The sequence below is a fragment of the Podarcis cretensis genome, assembly GCF_951804945.1.
Source record: "Podarcis cretensis genome assembly, chromosome: Z".
Classification (NCBI taxonomy): Eukaryota; Metazoa; Chordata; class Lepidosauria; order Squamata; family Lacertidae; genus Podarcis; species Podarcis cretensis.
The window spans coordinates 18,983,128-18,999,802 of record NC_137184.1 but is presented as its reverse complement, the minus strand read 5'-3'; the positions used below and the strand labels follow the sequence as shown (position 1 = coordinate 18,999,802).

General features: G+C 48.7%; 1 protein-coding gene across 6 annotated transcripts; it reads left to right on the top strand.

Annotated features, from left to right (window-relative positions):
- The first annotated feature begins 4,714 nt into the window (after positions 1 to 4,714).
- LOC307207504 (mitochondrial fission factor-like) lies at positions 4,715 to 16,138 on the top strand. Of its 6 annotated transcripts, XM_079961464.1 has the most exons (7): positions 4,715 to 5,000; positions 9,547 to 9,823; positions 10,603 to 10,772; positions 11,790 to 11,875; positions 12,227 to 12,388; positions 14,467 to 14,545; positions 15,240 to 15,506. In XM_079961464.1, the coding sequence occupies exons 2-7, from the start codon at positions 9,625 to 9,627 to the stop codon at positions 15,369 to 15,371; spliced, it is 828 nt and encodes a 275-aa protein (XP_079817590.1). In that variant the 5' UTR covers positions 4,715 to 5,000; positions 9,547 to 9,624; the 3' UTR covers positions 15,372 to 15,506. The 6 variants fall into 6 exon arrangements, with proteins under 6 accessions (XP_079817590.1, XP_079817591.1, XP_079817586.1 ...); XM_079961465.1 differs by lacking the exon at positions 12,227 to 12,388; XM_079961460.1 differs by lacking the exon at positions 11,790 to 11,875 and having other exon boundaries at positions 4,722 to 5,000; positions 15,240 to 16,138.
- The last annotated feature ends 537 nt before the right edge of the window (positions 16,139 to 16,675 follow it).

Sequence of the window (16,675 nt, the reverse complement as noted above, 5' to 3'; positions counted from 1 at the left end):
GACAAGTTAGCTCTTCTTTCCATCTCTCCTCCAACCCCCTTCCTCCACTCATTCAATTCACCCTCTATTTAAAACCTTTTCTTATGAGGCAATTATCAATATTTTCATTATTTATGGACATATTTTAGCCTATTTTGCGTGCCCCCTCCCTTGCCTGTGCCCCTGGTGGGGCCCCACTTCACCACCCCCTAACTATGGCCCTGTACCTAGTCCTTTGTTTAATAGCCAAGCATTGTCCAATAGCTAGGTCAGTATTTTGTATAAAATGGACGATTTTAGTACAGTCATTTTCAGAATCAGTTTTTCAAATGGTGTCAATGGTCTAACTGCTTGATATTTAACTGTTGAATCTGAGATAAAATATATCACCTGATAGATTAATAGCCAATTCATACTACATCCCTCCTTTCTTCCCAAAATTTCCCCTGCGGTAAGAGAAATATCATTATCATAGAAGTGTACCAATCTATACGGGTCTTTTTCTTTCCATTTCATATAAATCAGTTTTCTATCAGGTGCATAGAAAGAGGGGTGCAATGCAAAGGGAATCAATTGTGATATAGGTGGTGTTAATTTTTATATCTAAAATCACCAGAAGACATTTAATTCTGCTTTTGAAAATGGAGTTGTTAATATTTCTAAGATAGTTTTGTTACGAATCAAGACTGGGATACCAGGTATTCTGTGTTGCACAGGTTTATCAAATTCCAATTGTATGATACAATTTTTATCCAAATCTTCTCTTTTACAATATTTATCATACTAATAACATGTTGTATATGGGCAGCATCATGATCTTTGCAAATGTGGTAGACCCATACCCCATCACTAGGGGTGTTGATATAATACAGTCAGTGCTATTTTTCTAGAAAAAGAGGTGCCAGAACTCACTACGACTCCTCCCTTGGTCTCCTATAACGGCAACAGAGCCTACCTGAGAGGTGCCAGAACTGACTTCTAGTGAGTTCCAGCTGGGGAAAAAAAGCCATGAATACTGTTAATCTCAGTCTAGGTTTCTTGCCCTGATGAATAAAACTTAAAAAATCATTTTTTTGCCATTTCTTTAGAGTCTTTGTAGAAATACATATATGAAGTTTGAAACAAGAACAATTTATGTTGGTAATATCATCATTTAAACTGACGCTATCCTTCCCATACAGGAGACAGATGTCTTTGACCATATTTCAAGATTTTTTATGGTTTTCACCATTGGTAAAAAATTAACTTTAAATAATTGCATCTGTGACTTTGTGATGTTGATTCCAAAATGTGAAATATATTGTAGGCCAAGTTTAAAACTTGTTTTAAATTGGTATAATTTTCAAAGTTCATTTTAGATAATAATTGGAAGAAGCATTTCCAATGAACTTTGTTGAAAGCTTAGTGGGTGTCTAGAGAGGTTATTACCTTGAGGCTTTTCCATAACACACTGCATTTTGCATTTTGCATATACAGTCTGTAATATGTCTCTTTTTAACAAATCCTGCTTGATCAGTGTCATGCACTGGTTGGATGCAGAGGAATGGTTAGAGAAACCAGCTGGGGAACCCCCAAGGGAAGAAGGCTCAGAGGCGGGAGAATGGTTGTGGGGCAACAGAGAGGGAAAACCCTGGGAAGAGGAGGTGTCAGAAGCTGAAGAGATAACAGGGCTTAGTGAGGTGGGAGAGTTTGCTGCAGAGAGAAGTCCAGAATCAGAGGCAGGAGCTGGAACAGAAGAATAGGATAAGGGAGGCCAAGAGGCAGAGAGGAGTCTGGCTAGTGAAGAGTCATGGGTGTCTCCCCCTCCTGCAGTGACAATCTCGCCTCCTCCCTAGTCTCCCAGAACCAGTAGAGACATGAAGAGGGCAGAGAAGAGACTGGTGACACACAGTCTCTGATTGCTTGTGGGGGAGGGAGAGAAAGCCTGGAGATGTGGGGACTTACCGTAGGCAGTTGTGGGGATGGGGGGAACATCAGTCTCAGCTACTGCATTGTGGGGGCAAGAGTTACCGGGGATGAACTGCTGTGTCATTAGGCATGACACTCCGACAACTCTGAGCAGAATTTATTTATTACTACTTCAAGGAATTCTTTTTGAAATGAGCTCTTGTACTTTTCAAGTTCTGTCTTCTTCAAATGAAATATTTACAAGCTCAGTTGGTAGAGCACAAGACTCTTAATTTCAGGGTCGTGGGTTTGAGGTACATGTTGGGTGGAAGGTTCCTGCATTGCAGGGGTTGGACTAGATGACTCTCATGGTCCCTCCCAACTCTACAATTCTGTTATTCTATGTGGGGAAATCCAAATGCTGCACTGACACCTCTTTTTGTTTTGGAATTTCCAGAAGCTTGTAGCAGGGTTGTATATTTTGGGGGTTTCTTCATTTTTGTAGTGTCCCTACACATAAATCATTATACATTTGGATTTTCTGCCCTTCCATGTTCAATTCTATTGTTTCTGTTGCTGCTTTCATAATTGCTTCTTTTCAGGAATAATGTGCAATTTTTGCTAATATATAGCACGGTTGATGCTGTTATATTGCACGGTTGGGAGGTGGTGCCAAAACCTTATGTACTCTCTTCACATTGTTTAAATTCACATTTAAGATTGGAAACTGCTGATTTAGCCAATTAACAAAAAATATTTTTACTGTATATCTGCTTTCTCAATGCCTTCCAGAGTGCCTTTAAGTTGTAAATTATTTCATCTACTTGTATCTTCTAAGAACTGCATACAAAGTTGTTGGTCTGATGTTGTTTTAGTGAATCTCTTAATGGCAGATTTGTTGCTTATTCCTAGTACCGAAACCTCATTAGCTGAAGCAGACAATTAAGTAAATTTTGTAGATAAGTATTTCAGTTCCATTTTGATTTAGTCTCTGAAGTCTTTGAAGGCTGCATTCCATTCCGCTGCTAAATCTTTTTGAAATTGTTTTAAGAGGTCCTGGAAAGGTTCAAAGTCTTATTTATTGAGACACGTTTTCGGAGCCATTGATCTTGCTTCTTCCTCACTTATGTGTGATCTTCCACTGTTATTTCTAGAGCTAAAATAGCTTCTGAATGCCATTTTTCTTTAGCTATTTGGGGTGAGATGGGCATACCTGTTTAGAGTCCAGTCCTTTCCCAGGTATCCTTTAGCTTTTAGAAGCTTATAATAGCTTATAATAGCTGGAGGGTTGTAGCTAACAGATTATTCCGCCATTTTAGACAATGATGTCACCATCCTCTTAATTCTACTGTTATTGCTCCTTTTGTTTCTTACTAATTGAAATTTATTGTGTCACAATTTGAATTCCATAGAATAAAATGCAAATATGGGAATTAAAATAAGGAATAAAATAGTTACAAATCAATATGAATATTGAATGTGCCACAAATAAAGGTGTAAATGAACATAAGACATTTCTATCACATAAATTTATGTACATACTTGGTACATACAGTAATTTTTTTAAATCTTTATGGAAACAGGCCTATAGCTGACAGCCAAGAGAATGTACCAAGTGTTGGCTGTGCAATACAGTCGACTCTCACCTCATGGTGGGGTGATGTTCTGGGGATAGAATGCAAAGCCAAAATTGTGCATACTCAAAACACATTGGATTCAGTGGCAGGTAGGATTCCCAGTCTTTTACCCCCCCCCCTCACTTTCCATGTATTTATTTATTTGCCAAGCATGTAAAGCTGAATGTGTGCAAGTTGTGAGCTACCTGTATTGCAACACAAGCCTGGGTGTGTGCATCATTAGCTAAGTGGGGTTTTCTAAAATAAGAATAAAAAAAATTTGGCCGCTTTGCCTGCCTTTCACATGTTAAGATACAGGGCAGATTTCTTGAAATGCACCTTTTGCAGCCCTCTTTCATCTTTTGGATTTCAAGGTTTCAGCCTATTGTTCCTTTGGACTCTTTTGTTGTTGGGTACTTGAAATGTGTGAGCCTTTGGTGCATTCTGTTGGCTATGAGCCATAGACCATTTTGGGGGTAAAGTTTTACTTTCCTGTATATCTAAGGGATATAAATATATTGTGTTCACTTAGACCTGATTAGTATCAGCAATGACACTCTGTAGGTTTGGTATCTCCCGCCTTTAGCCACAAATCCAGATGTGTTGCTGAATAAAAAACCCCTCTCGCGGCCCCACCGCCACCCTTGCCAGAACATGGGCGTACCCAGGATTTTTGTTGCGGGCGGGAGCAGAACCTCAGATTTGTATTTATTTGATTTAGGCTACGCCCATATGCAGGAACAGTTCGTTATACCCTCAACACTGATGGTGGATGTAGAAGAAGAGGCGCCAGGGTGGCTCCCAACACACCTCACATTCGCAGGCAAACGTACGGAGAAGAGCCGAATTGTAAGGGGCCTCGGCTCAGTGGTAGAGCAGGCGCTTTGCTGAGGCAGCTAGAGCCCCCACCCCGTGCCCTGGGATTGGGGCATCTTCCTAGGAACACACACAAACCGGTATCCTGCCCAGGGCTTGATTTGCATTCCATGCCAGTGAATATTCGAGAGACAATATTGCGCCTGAGTACAGTATAGCTAGAATGCCTCTCTACTCCCGCCCGAAGCAGCGGCGGATCTTAGCAGGAGGAGATTCCCCGTGGCTCCTTTTAGAGTAACAAGGGCTATTAGGGAACAGATGCACGTGAATGCCAATTCTCTGCCAGGTTTCAATATCCCACAGCGGCTCGGCTCAGCCCTGCCTCGTGGAGGGCGGAGCCTATTGTGGCTCGGCAGGCAGAAATCAACAGGTGAAGCAGCTCCCCCAGCAACGGGGAGAGAAACCTCGCCTGTGGACTGACTGCCTGCTTGCCTGCAGACGTCCTCCCTGTTGTGTTGCTTGGCTCTGAGCGCGCGGCTCGCTTGGCCTGCAGTGACCCGGCCCGGGCATGGCTATTTCGGGCTCGGCCGGCCCAGGCCAGCCTGCTGGAGCAGGGGGCGCGGGTAAGCGCCCAGCCAATCGCGGCGCGGAGCGACGTCACGGGCGACGGATGCTTGGCCGCGGTGGCAGCAGCAGCAGCAGGTGCGTCAAAAAAAGTCCCGTTAAGAAAAGGGGAAAAAGATAAAGAAAGAAAAAAGAGAAGAGAGGGAAGCAGCAAGCAGGCCAAGCCCCTCCGGCATCTGCTCTCGCCCTCTGGCGGGAGGCCGAGGCAAATATCGAGGTGGGAGGCGCCTCTGAGCATGTGCTGAGTGCTGCCGCTCGCTGCCGAGGCGTTGCTGGCGAGGAGCCTTTAGCTTTGCGAGCTCTCCTGGAGCGGCCGAGCGTTGTCAAACAAAACTCTGAAGGTCTCCTCTGGTTCAAACCCGGGGTGGGGGTGGGGCTAGTGGGCCAGTGGGCCTTCCCTACTGCTTCCGGTAGACTGCTCCTAGCTACGGAAGTTTCTTTGTTACCTCGAGCGCGAAGAACGCTGGCGCACCTGGATGGGCTTCCTGCGTGTTCCTCATCACGTCTCAGGTTCATTCTGGTTGGAGGTGGTGGATTTAGTTATCTCTGTATCTCTCTCCCCCTCTTTTTGTAAAAGCTTTCCTGGCTTTTTTTTTGTGCTGCGAAGTTGTTTCAGCACATCGGCAAAGCCTCTTTCCCCTGCTGGCAAGGAAACAGCCAAGCCCAGAAGTCTTTCTCAGGACACAACAGAAGAACATTAGGAGAGCATCTGTGGGATAAGGCAAAAAGGGACCCATCTCTAGTCCAGGATCCTATTCTCACAATAGTCAAAGGCCCCTATGAACTTAAAGGTAAAGGTAAAGGGACCCCTGACCATTAGGTTCAGTCATGACCAACTCTGGGGTTGCAGTGCTCATCTTGCTTTATTGGCTGAGGGAGCCAGCGTACAGCTTCCGGGTCATATGGCCAGCATGACTAAGCCACTTCTGGCGAACCAGAGCAGCGCACGGAAATGCCGTTTACCTTCCCGCCAGAGCGGTACCTATTTATCTACTTGCACTTTGACGTGCTTTCGAACTGCTAGGTTGGCAGGAGCAGGGACTGAGCAACGGGAGCTCACCCCGTTGCGGGGATTCGAACTGCCGACCTTCTGATTGGCAAGTCCTAGGCTCTGTGGTTCAATCCACAGTGCCACCCGCATCCCTCCTATGAATTTAGCAATCCATATAGACTCCCTCTGGACAAGGAGGTTCCATAAGAGCATAAGAGTCTTCCATAAGACCCTGTTGGATCAGTGGCACATCAGTGGCACAGCATCCTGTTCTCATAGGGGCCAACCAGATGCCCATTATGGGAAGTTCACAAGCAGAATTTGAGCATAAGAGCACTCTTCTCTCTCTTGTAGTTTCCAGCAACTGAGATTCAGAACCAGTTTTTGGAGACAGAAACAAATTGTGTTCTGTTATAGCTCGTTGTGATCCCATCTCTCTAAAGCAAAACATACGGACTCTGCATCCCAGCCAGTGGGGCCCGCTTAGATTTGTGCCAGCAGTAATCCCTCCCTGCTCTCCCCTCCCCTGGGGGCTCCAGTCTTTGCTGCTTTTCTCCACCAGCCTGTAGTTGGGTGTGGCTCAGGGGTGCTAGTCTGTAGAGATTACACAACTCCTGGAAAAGCCACATAGGCCAGCAGCCATAGGAGTTTGAGGATGCTCAAAAGGACATCCTCTTCTTGAACCATGGTCAGAGGTAGGGACGCTTCTGAAAGCCATTTACTAGAAGCCACAGGTAGGGAGAGTGCTGCTGTTGCACTCAGAGTCCTGCTTGTAGAAGACTTCCCACTGGGGCATCAGGTTAGCCACTGTATGAACAGGAGGCTGGACTAGCTGGGCTCCCTTTGGCCTGATCCACTTATATCCAGGCTCTTCTTATGTCCTCTTGTTTTTGGCAGACATTGGAGAAATTGCTTTGCTTGCGTGACTTACCTTGTTGGGTTGATTGATACCTAGGTTCCCTTGTGCCTTGGCAAAGAGCTGTATTGTGAACTCCTGAGGGCAGAGAAAGACTGCCTGTTGCTCCATGCCAGCCCTTTGCCACAGGTTCACCAGCTTTTCTCTGCCAGTAAGGTGACCCAAGGCTTGGAAGAGGCTGTGCCCTTGATGCAGGAAGGAACAAGCCCACCTGCATTTGCCTTCACTGAGATGAATAGAGGTATAATAGAGGCCTGTGGGTTGGTAGCCCTCACCAGAAGAGCCAGGTGATCTTCATACTCTCTTTATTGCTCTCAAACCTTATTGCTGTTGTTAAACAGCACAAGAGCCTGGTAGTTGGATTCTTATTTATTTATAAATAATATTTACATGCCATTGTCTTAAAAATGTATCACACTGGTTTATAGTAAAAACGTATGGTAAGTTGAAAGCAAACTAAAAGGAAAATAATTAAAAACAAACATCAATAGACCTTTTTGGGGGATGTAGTATTATTAATGTTTAGCCACACTTCCGCTTGTCTAGTGCCTAGAAAGCATGGGTCCAAGCAGTTTTCTGTTTGCCCCACTGCTTTTCCTGGGAAAACGACTGGATTGTGGCAAAACTCAGTCTGCGGAAAGCCTGATTGACATTTGCAGCCCTCTCCTGCTGCAGTCCCCCAGCATCCTGCCTCTGATGCTGAAGAGAGTTGTTTGTTTGTTTGTTTGTTTGTTTAATATACTTTCCTATTCCCACAGGTCTCAGGGCAGTTCATAGGCAGATTTATCCACTATTAATTTGACTAGCCTACCCCCCCCCCCCAATGGCGGACCTTGGGGTCTCCATTGTACATCATTGCTGCAGCGCACCCAGGGCTCCACGCCCAGTGGGACAGCACCAGTTGGAATCCCCTAAATCTGTCTCTGGCCCCCCACCCTGCTTACAGTATCTCCCACCTGTTGCAATCTCCCATCAGCCCACCAGAGGGGGCTAGAAGAGCTCTTTCCTTATGTACTTGCTTGCTTCCTTTTGCATCTGTACAAAAGCCTTGGGCTGTATTATTCATCTTATTTCTTGCTCCCTTTTGTAGGGGAGTTTCTCTTTCTGGGCTCCCTGCATATGACAAGGGTAGACAATTCAGGGGGAGCTTGCTCAAGCGTTGAGCGCAGGGCCCATAAGGGCAGCCCAGCCTGAGCTGCTAATATCCTCAGCAGAAGCCTTGAAGGGGTTTCAGGCTGAATGAATGAGCATCATTCACGTTGAGGCTGGGTTAGGAGAAGTGGGTGCTGCAGGAGCCCTTGGGTGGAGGGCTGATTGGTGGTGGTGCTGAGGCCCCACAGGGGCTCCAGCGGAGATGCTAGCTTTTAGGAGGCTGGTGGAGGCTTCTGACCTGAATTTTTGTCTCTCATCCTCTCTGATGGAAAAAGCCTTGGAGCTCCTTCCTTCTCAGTGCACCCATAAAAAGAACAAAGCTGTGGGTTTAAAATTTCTTTATTTTTATTTACCAAGCAAATGTAATTTGGGCGAGTATTTCTGCCAGTCTGCACAACTGACCCTGAAGCTTACTCTGTTTAACATGTCAAGCCTTGTGGTTGTTTGCATTATTAAAAGCAGTGCATAAACAAAGCTTCTAGTGAAGTTCCTGGAAGGGAAAAAAAACCCTTCCTAAAACCTCAGGCCTGACCATCCAAAGCACCCTGAGCAAAGGGTCCGAGAGAGCAAGGTGAGCAAGGGGGGGGGGGAGGTGGATGCACTGGTCACCTGCTCCAGCCTTTGAGAGAAGGGGCCATAATGAAATAAGCAGCATCTGACTGGCCACTGTAAGAACAGGATGCTGAGCTAAATAGGGGGTCCCTTCAGCCTGATGCAGCCACAGGGCTTTTCTGATTTTCTTAAAGATCGGGAACAACCTAGTGTCCAGCAACTGCTGTTGTCCTCTCCGACCATTGGCCATGCTGGCTGATGGAAGTTGGGGTCCAAGACGCCTGAGCAAAGGCTGGGCCCAAACCATGTGAAGCTTGATAGATAAAGGAGAGTGGTGATGTAACGGTTAGAGTGTTTGGTCTAGAACATGGAAGAGACCAGAGTTCAAATCCGCACTTGGCCATATGAACTTCATTGGGTGACATTGGGACCAGTGACCCACCTTACAAGGTTGTTGTGAGCATAAAATGGAAGGGGTAGAGGAGTGGAACTACATATGTCACCTTGAGCTCCTTGGAGGAAAAGTGGGTTCTAAATGCAATAAATTCAGAGCTGCAGCTCCAATGTCCTGGGTATGCATTGCTTGTGGAAGATTGCAGTCAAATCCAACAAGGCATGCTGCTAGCTAGTAAGATTAGAGGTATGCAACCACTGAGCTGTATTGAGGAGAGGCAGAGACTCAGACCATAGAAGGAGCATATGCAACTTCCTTCCCCCTCCATTTTCTCTCTCTCTCTTCTCTGCAAGAGCCACGATAGCCATGGGCAGAATATGCCATCTGTGGATTCACATCCATGTCGAACATCCATTTTAGGGAGAGGAGCAGCCCCCCAAGGCATATGTGAAGCCTGGAGAGCATCTCTTCGAGAGCACTTAAAGGTAGTCGCTGAATAGGCTTTTTTTTTGCCTGCAGGAGCAGGAGATATGTGGTCAGTGAGATTCCCTGCCCAATGCATAGGAACACCCAGTCCTTCTGAAGGGATTAATCTTGGTTTCTCCTTTTAATTTTTTAGCAGGAAGGAGGTGTCGTGCTCCATAAGTGTAACTGCCCCCCACCGCCTTGACCCCTGGGGCTAAGGAAGAGAGAACAGATGTGGCCCATTTGGAGCATGCAGCTGGAGAAGGCTTCCTGCGACCTGGGCTTCACCGAAGCCATCAACAAAAGGATGCAGGTCCCCAGCCGACTGAAGGTGGCAGAGGACCCCAGTGCAGGAGACCTGCAGGGGGCGACCCCGAAGGACTGCCCCCCATCCTACCAGATGCACATCCCTGACAGGATCCTTGTGGCAGGTAGGGAGAAGTGCCTGCTGTACACTAGGGAGTGAGATGGTGGATGAGATAGAACCCTTCTGTGCAGCATCTGTGCACTGGGGTATTGTATAGAGCAGGGATGGGGAACCCCAGACTCCGGGAACTGAATGCACCAAAGCTTTACCTGGCCCTTAGGGGACAGTCTCTGCAGGCCACACCCCTCCCCAGGCCACAACTCCTGCCTGCCCTTCTCTGCATCCCTCCTGGTTGGAAGGTGCCTTTGAACTAAGATGACAAGTCTTCTTGCTTGCCTGGATGGAGAGTGGTGTGTGTGTGTGTGTGTGTGTGTGTGTGTGTGTGGTCCCACACACCCTTTGGCCAACCCACTCCTGGAAGGGAACATGCCCCCTGGGCTGAAAACACTACCCCTCTGGTGTAGGGTAAGGTCTGAAGGCAAAAGCACTTGGTGCTGAAGCTCAAAGGTGAAGATGTCCCTGGGTCCATGCAGACAAGGGGGTGATTGTGGGAATCATGCTGTCTACAGAGGCAAGCTTTTCACAGCACAACCCACAAAATCCCATCAGTATCAAAATGCCTGCCTGTATTCCTGCATCTGCCAAGAAAACCTCAGGTGTATGGAGCAAGGTGGTGGAGACCAGCACCAGATTCTGGATAAAAGCCCTTTTTGGTCCCTGCAGGGAGATTGTACAGAGTGGTATTCCATCTGTGGGGCTATGTGGACAGCCTGCCATCAGCTGCCTTGCAGGGCAGATGGAGGTCCTTCCCCATCCCTCTCTCATCTCTTCCTTCCTCTGTAGAAATGACAACGAATGCTGCTGTCCAGCCTCACTTCCTTAGCCAGCTGTCGCACCAGCCCCCAATTCTTGAGGAGCCTCTGCTGGAGCCAGCCATCCAGCCAGCCATTTACGGAGAGCACCCCTTCCTCACCTTCATCTCTGGACCTGGATCCCCAAGGCGCAAACGGCTGGTACTGTGCTCAGGACAGATTGAGGCAATAGCCACAGTTTTGGGAGGGATGCAAGAAGGTCCCCAAGGAGCCATGGGGTGGAGTTGTCAGGATCTAGTCTCATGGGCCACCTGTCAACCACCCGAAGTCACAATAGCACCAGGTGCTTCCAAGTCCCATAGTTGGGACTTCAAAGAACCATGTGCAGCCAGCCAGCAGACTTTGGCTCCTCAGCCCATCAGCTCTCCCACTTTGAGGCTCTCATTTGTTGCTTGACGTCCCATCTCTCTCTGCCCCTCACCTCACCTTATATATGATGTCAGGTGCAAGGCAGGTGGGCATGACTCATGGGGAATGTCCACTTGGGCTATATTTGAAACCCTGTAAGGCCAAGATTGACCCATGGGGTGGGGGTTCCCAACCCCTGCATAGGTGGGTCTCTGAGGAGAGAATCTCCCTTCACGCAACTGCAGTGTGAGGAACAACAGGCAGGGCCAGGTAAGCCTTTTAACGGGGGGCACCTGCAACAGGTTTTAATGGGGGGAGGGAGGCACTTCATGCAGAGATTTAGCAAGGTGCTCTGTGGAGCCGCTTCCCCCTCCTTTAAAAGGAAGTGGGGCTAAGGGAAAGCTGTAGGGAGACAGGAGGGGGGATTGGTTAGGAGGGGAGGGCAAAGGGGTAGGTGGGGTTGCAAAGTGGTTTAAGCAGGGATGGTAGACCCTAGTGTGTGGATTTATATTGTGTGTCTGCCGCACAGACCCTTTGGCAGTGCTGGCTGGTGTGACATGGTGGATGTGCCATGGGGGCCCCCCAAAGGGACCTGGTGGCACTGCTTAGGGATGGTGACCAGCGGTGTTGCCTTTTGTGGCAGCACTAGGGAATAGTGTGCCCTGCCAGGCTGCTCTGTCCTACTGGGCTCCAAGTGCACCTGGAGTGACTGCCCATGGTCCATGTTGCCTAAGGGCAACCATTTTTGGAGAAAAGGGGTCCTGCCTTTAGCCCCCCAGCTGGAGCTTTGACTCTTGCCCCCTCACCCAGGCACATCAAAGCAGGGCCAGAAAGGAGAGGGCGCTGGCGAAGAATCCTCACCGGGGCTTGGGAACTCTCGACCAGAGGCAAGACAGGTAAGGGAAAGCTGCAGAGTGGCTTTGGTTAGGTCCTTCTTGAGTGTCCTGCTGCCCTTGTGGGGTGGGCAGGGGTGGGGTGTTGGGCTTTAGGGGCATTTGCAGCCTCTCTCCCTTGCTCATCCATCCTCCCAGGTGGGAGCCTGCCTGTCTCCCCAGACACATGCCAAGGGCTCCTGGCATGTTCAGTGGAGGTGGTGGCATCTTCTGGGGTAGCTGTGCCAAGGCAAAGCAGGTGCTGGCAGAGCCTATTCTGACCGAGGTGCAGGTTGTGGCTGCTCTGGAGGCCAGGATGTTCCCTTCTGGTGCCAGAGGAAGTGACCACTCGGTTGTCTCCCTGTGCCCCTGCAGGCAGAAGCCGAGTGCACCGCCCCCTGCCTCCTCCACCCCCCAGCTTCCTCCGTTCCCTTTGGAGGGAAGGATCTACTCCCTGCAGAATGTCCTTCAGGTGCTGTGGTTCCTGGGGCACCAGATGTTCCAGCTGTTTTGCAAGCCTGGCCAAGCCCAATGCAGGTGATTCTCTCCGGCTTTGCTCAGGGCAGCATGCAGCTGGCTGGGATGTGTGCGAAGCAGGAGGGTTGTATGGTGCACCAGCTGCGCCTCTGGTTGGCAGTGGGTGCTTCCAGCTGGCTGGGCCTCTCTTTCTTGCCCTGGTGGCATGTCCATTCTCACAGCCCAGTCTATGCTCTGCTTTCCTGGGTTCCACATCTGCATGGCCAGCTCCAGCATTGTTGGAGTTGGTGACGAAGAGACCATTGTCCTGGGGATTGTAAGAGTTTTGTGGGTAGAACTTTGCCTTCAGACCCAAGGTAGGATCCCAAAACTCCACTAAAAGGTGATTGGGGGGCTGCAACCCATGTGTATGCTGCAGCTTCAGCACATTTTCACACTTGGGGGGCTTTTATTTTGTATTTATTTGACCCTGTGGGGAGGGCCAGAAAGAGGGTCATGGAGTTTTGCCAACTCAGGCCTGGAAATATCCCCCCCTCTCCCTTTGGCTTCTTGGACTTGACCTCACGAGTGAACCCCAGTTGAAATCATGAAGATGAATCCCTTGGGCAGTTCAGAAAAGCTTTGGTGATAAATTCGGGAGCTTCTTGTGCACTATTTGTACAATGGGTGGATAGGTGGATCTTGTCCCTTGTTTCTTAAAGAGGTCCCCCTACCTGACGGGCTACCTGTGGGTTGTCTCTGGGCCCACACAATCGGTGTTATAATTTTATTATTTATATGCCACCCATCTGACTGGGTTGCCCTAGCCACTCTGCGCAGCTTCCAGCAAAATACCAAAACACTAAAAAACACCAAACGTTAAAAACTTAGGCCCTCGGGGAGAAGGTGGGGGCTTAGGCAAGATAAATAAATAGTAATAAATAATTTTATTATTTATATGCATAGGACCTCCTTAGTAGTGGCACCCACCCTGTGGAGCACCCTCCCATCAGATGTCAAGGAGATGAGTAACGATATAACCAACTGGTTCAGTCATACTGGGTGCAGAGCCTGGGGTGGGGGCCACAGGGGCACCACAACTATAATGTAGGATGGAAGGTGAGAGGCAGTAGGGAGCGCCAAATTCTGGCGTTGCACAGGTCACCTGAGATTTGAGACCCCAAGGTCTGCTACTGGCACACTTGTGCAGGTAAAGGAGGGGAAGGAAGGAAGGCTGAGGAAACCAGAGAGTGGTTGTTCTGCCTTCTGGCCTTGACAGCCTTTGTGCCCTAGGCAGAATGAAGCAGTGAGCTCAGAAGGCAGGTTGTAGGCAGCAGCCATGGCAATCTGGATGCCAGCAGTGATGCTCCTTCTAGTTGGCCTGGACTGACTTGCATCATCACCCTTTCCAAATGCATACTGGGAGAGCTGTATCCATCCATCCATCCATCCATCCATCCATCCATCCATCCAGAGAACCATCCTATGCTACAGGGGGAGGCTTCCTCTGCATTAGAACCAGCAAAGCTTCAAAACTCATGGAGACATTTAACCAGAGGAGATCTCTATCTGATGTCTCGGCCTTCACGGTCAGAGGCAGTGGTGCTTCCAGATGCCAGCTGCTGCAAACCACAGGAGGGCTTTTGTGCTCAGCTCCTACTTGCTGGTTTCCCATTGTGGCATCTGGTTGGCCACTGAGAGGAGGCTGGACTAGGTGGGTCCCCTTTGACTTGACCTGGCAGGGCTCTTCTCATGAGTAGGCAGAGAAGTGGCTAGCAGGTGTCACGTGGCCACACTACTGCATCGGTCAGAGAACTGGCACTGACTGGCAGTGGTCAGCAAGGAAACAGAGAGGTGTCGGAGGGGAGAGCTAAGTGTGCTGTCTGTGTGACCTGCTTTGCACCTCCTTGGCTTCTCCTGCTGCTCTCAGGTGTGGTGGTGGAGCCTGTCACTCCAGCAATGTTTAAGCCGAATTCAGCTTGTGCATCTTCTGTGGCACGGGGTGGTGTCATCTCACCTGAACAAAATGTCTTGGGCTGGCCTAGCTTTGGGGACTCATCATGTCTCTCTCACCCCTTCAAAACCTCTTATGCAGCTGCACCTCATCAGCTGTCCCCATATTTTCTCTCAAGCTCTTGTTTTCTCCTCCCACCTTTTAGTTCCCTGCAAAAAAGTGTGGCCTCAGAGGGCTCTCCGGAGGACTTCGGCACTACAGAGGCTCTGGCAATGAAGAAGCAGGTGATGGTTTATTTATTTGTGAAAATATTTATATGCTGCTATTCGTTTTTGTTTTTTATTTTAAAAAAATATACCAGGGCCGCTTACAGCGATTATACATGACACTATATTAGACTTAGAAGTGGAAATCAGATGCTGTGGGAAGATGTCTTCTTAACTGCCTGCATAAGCTTGACAGAATAGAGACATTTTCAGCAGGCATTTAAAAGTGGCAGGGTGTTCCACAGAACTGGGCCAAAGACAGTAACAGCTGAGTTTTTCTCTGTTGCCAAAAGAGCCTCACCAACTCAGAGAATGACGCTCCTGCCAATGATGGGCTAGAATGGAAGGGTTCAGGCACACAGGACCTTGAGCCTGGTTCAGTTTAGGTGGGCAGACAGTGCAGGCATTTTAACAAGGCTATTGCATGTTCTCAGCCTGGTGCCCCCATCAGTGATCTGGTCCATCAGCAGGTAGTGGGGGGGGGAGGGGAAGCACAGTAAGTGACATATTTTTCTTGTTCCCCTGCATGGGATTGTGCTTGCCCTCTTGTTCCGGTGGATGGGCTTTGAGTGTTGTTGCCCTTCCCTCTGGTGAGGCTTTTCCCTCTCACTGTGTCCTTCCCCAGCAAGGCTTTTCCCTCAATGGCCTCTGTTTCGCATAGCAACCTGAGGCTGACCTCCTCTCTGTTGCTCTTTTCTTCTCTGGGCTGTAGCTGATGAAGATCGCAGGGCGGCTTCAGCGCCTGGAGAAGCAGCGTATGGGCTGGCACCAGAAGGAGCTGCTGTTCTACTCTGTGCTGGCCTCTTCCTGCCTTCTCAACATGTGGCTTTGGCACAAAAGATGAGGAAGATACCCTGCTGCCAGCAGTCAACCTTGTGCTTGTTAGTTTTCACTGAACACTTGCCTAGGTGTCCTGGGGCTTCCTTGTTTTGGGTTGCAGCCAAAAGGGAAATGGGCTGGAGGGGATGTGCCTTGTGTGTGCAGAAGGAGGAAGGCCAGAAACTGGGCAGGGCTGGGGGTCCTCCAGAGGGCAGCTACTCCTTAGTCGGGACTCACCTTTCTTTTGAATATGGCTTCATATGTGTGATTCATCCAGGCATGATGTGATATACTTTCTTTAGGGAGGGGTCCAAGGCAGCTCTAGCTGCAGTTATGATGATGGGATTTCACCGATACAAGGGATGTTGAGTTGGCTTAAGATGATGGCTTCGGGGTAAGTGTGGGTTGGTGTGCTTCTTAATGCTAGTTACCATTAAGGCAGGGTTGGGGAGTGAAGGAGAAGGATCAGGTTCTCACCTGCAGGAGGGTTGATGGGAACGGAACAAGAAGGGTAGAAAGAGATCATTGGAGAGTCTCAGGACTTCAGATCCTATAGTAAAATAGACTTAAAGCAGTGGGCAGTATTTGTGGCCAGCTTCTGATAGAAGTACAGGAGTAGGACTGAGCCAAACAGTCCCTGGGAAGGTCACAACCCCAGGGTTTCTCCAAGGCTTCTCAGGGTCCTTCAGCGCATGCCAAGTTCTCCTTAGTGCTCTGATGGTTTCCTGGTCAGTGGGCCTGTATGTAACAGTTTGGGTGTCCTAAAATTCGAATAAAATTTATGGTAAAGAGCTTCTGCCTCTGTCTCTCTCTCTGTGTGTGTGAGTGATGAAAAGGAGGGGTGGTGTTGGAAGAAGGTCTGTTTCTTCCTTGGGTTCCTATTGTGCCCACAGTCATTGGCATCAGAGGGAGAGACAAATGCCTCAGCCTCCCAGCTCTCCACAAAGTACAGCAGGGCATGCTTGGCAAGGAAATTGGGCAGCTCTGCAACCTTGCAAAATGATTCAAAGTTTGGAGTGAGACAGTGGCCAAAATAATTAACAGAGCATGAAATAACATGAGAGAAAAGCAAGCTGCAAAAGTCCACTGGCTCTTCAAGATGGTCTGATGAAGTTGATTCCCCCATAAATGCAACATCCTTTATATCTTGGGGGTAGAATCCCATCCATAGGGAGAGAGAGGCTGTGACAGTGTGAGGCAGGTCATACACATGGGGGAAACTTTTAGGAATCAGTGCTGGGGTGTGTGTGATTATCATTGCTTTGCCTTGGAAAGGGAACAGGTGTGAATTGGAAGGGCTTTCTCTTGAGTTCCAGTCAGGCAGATTTA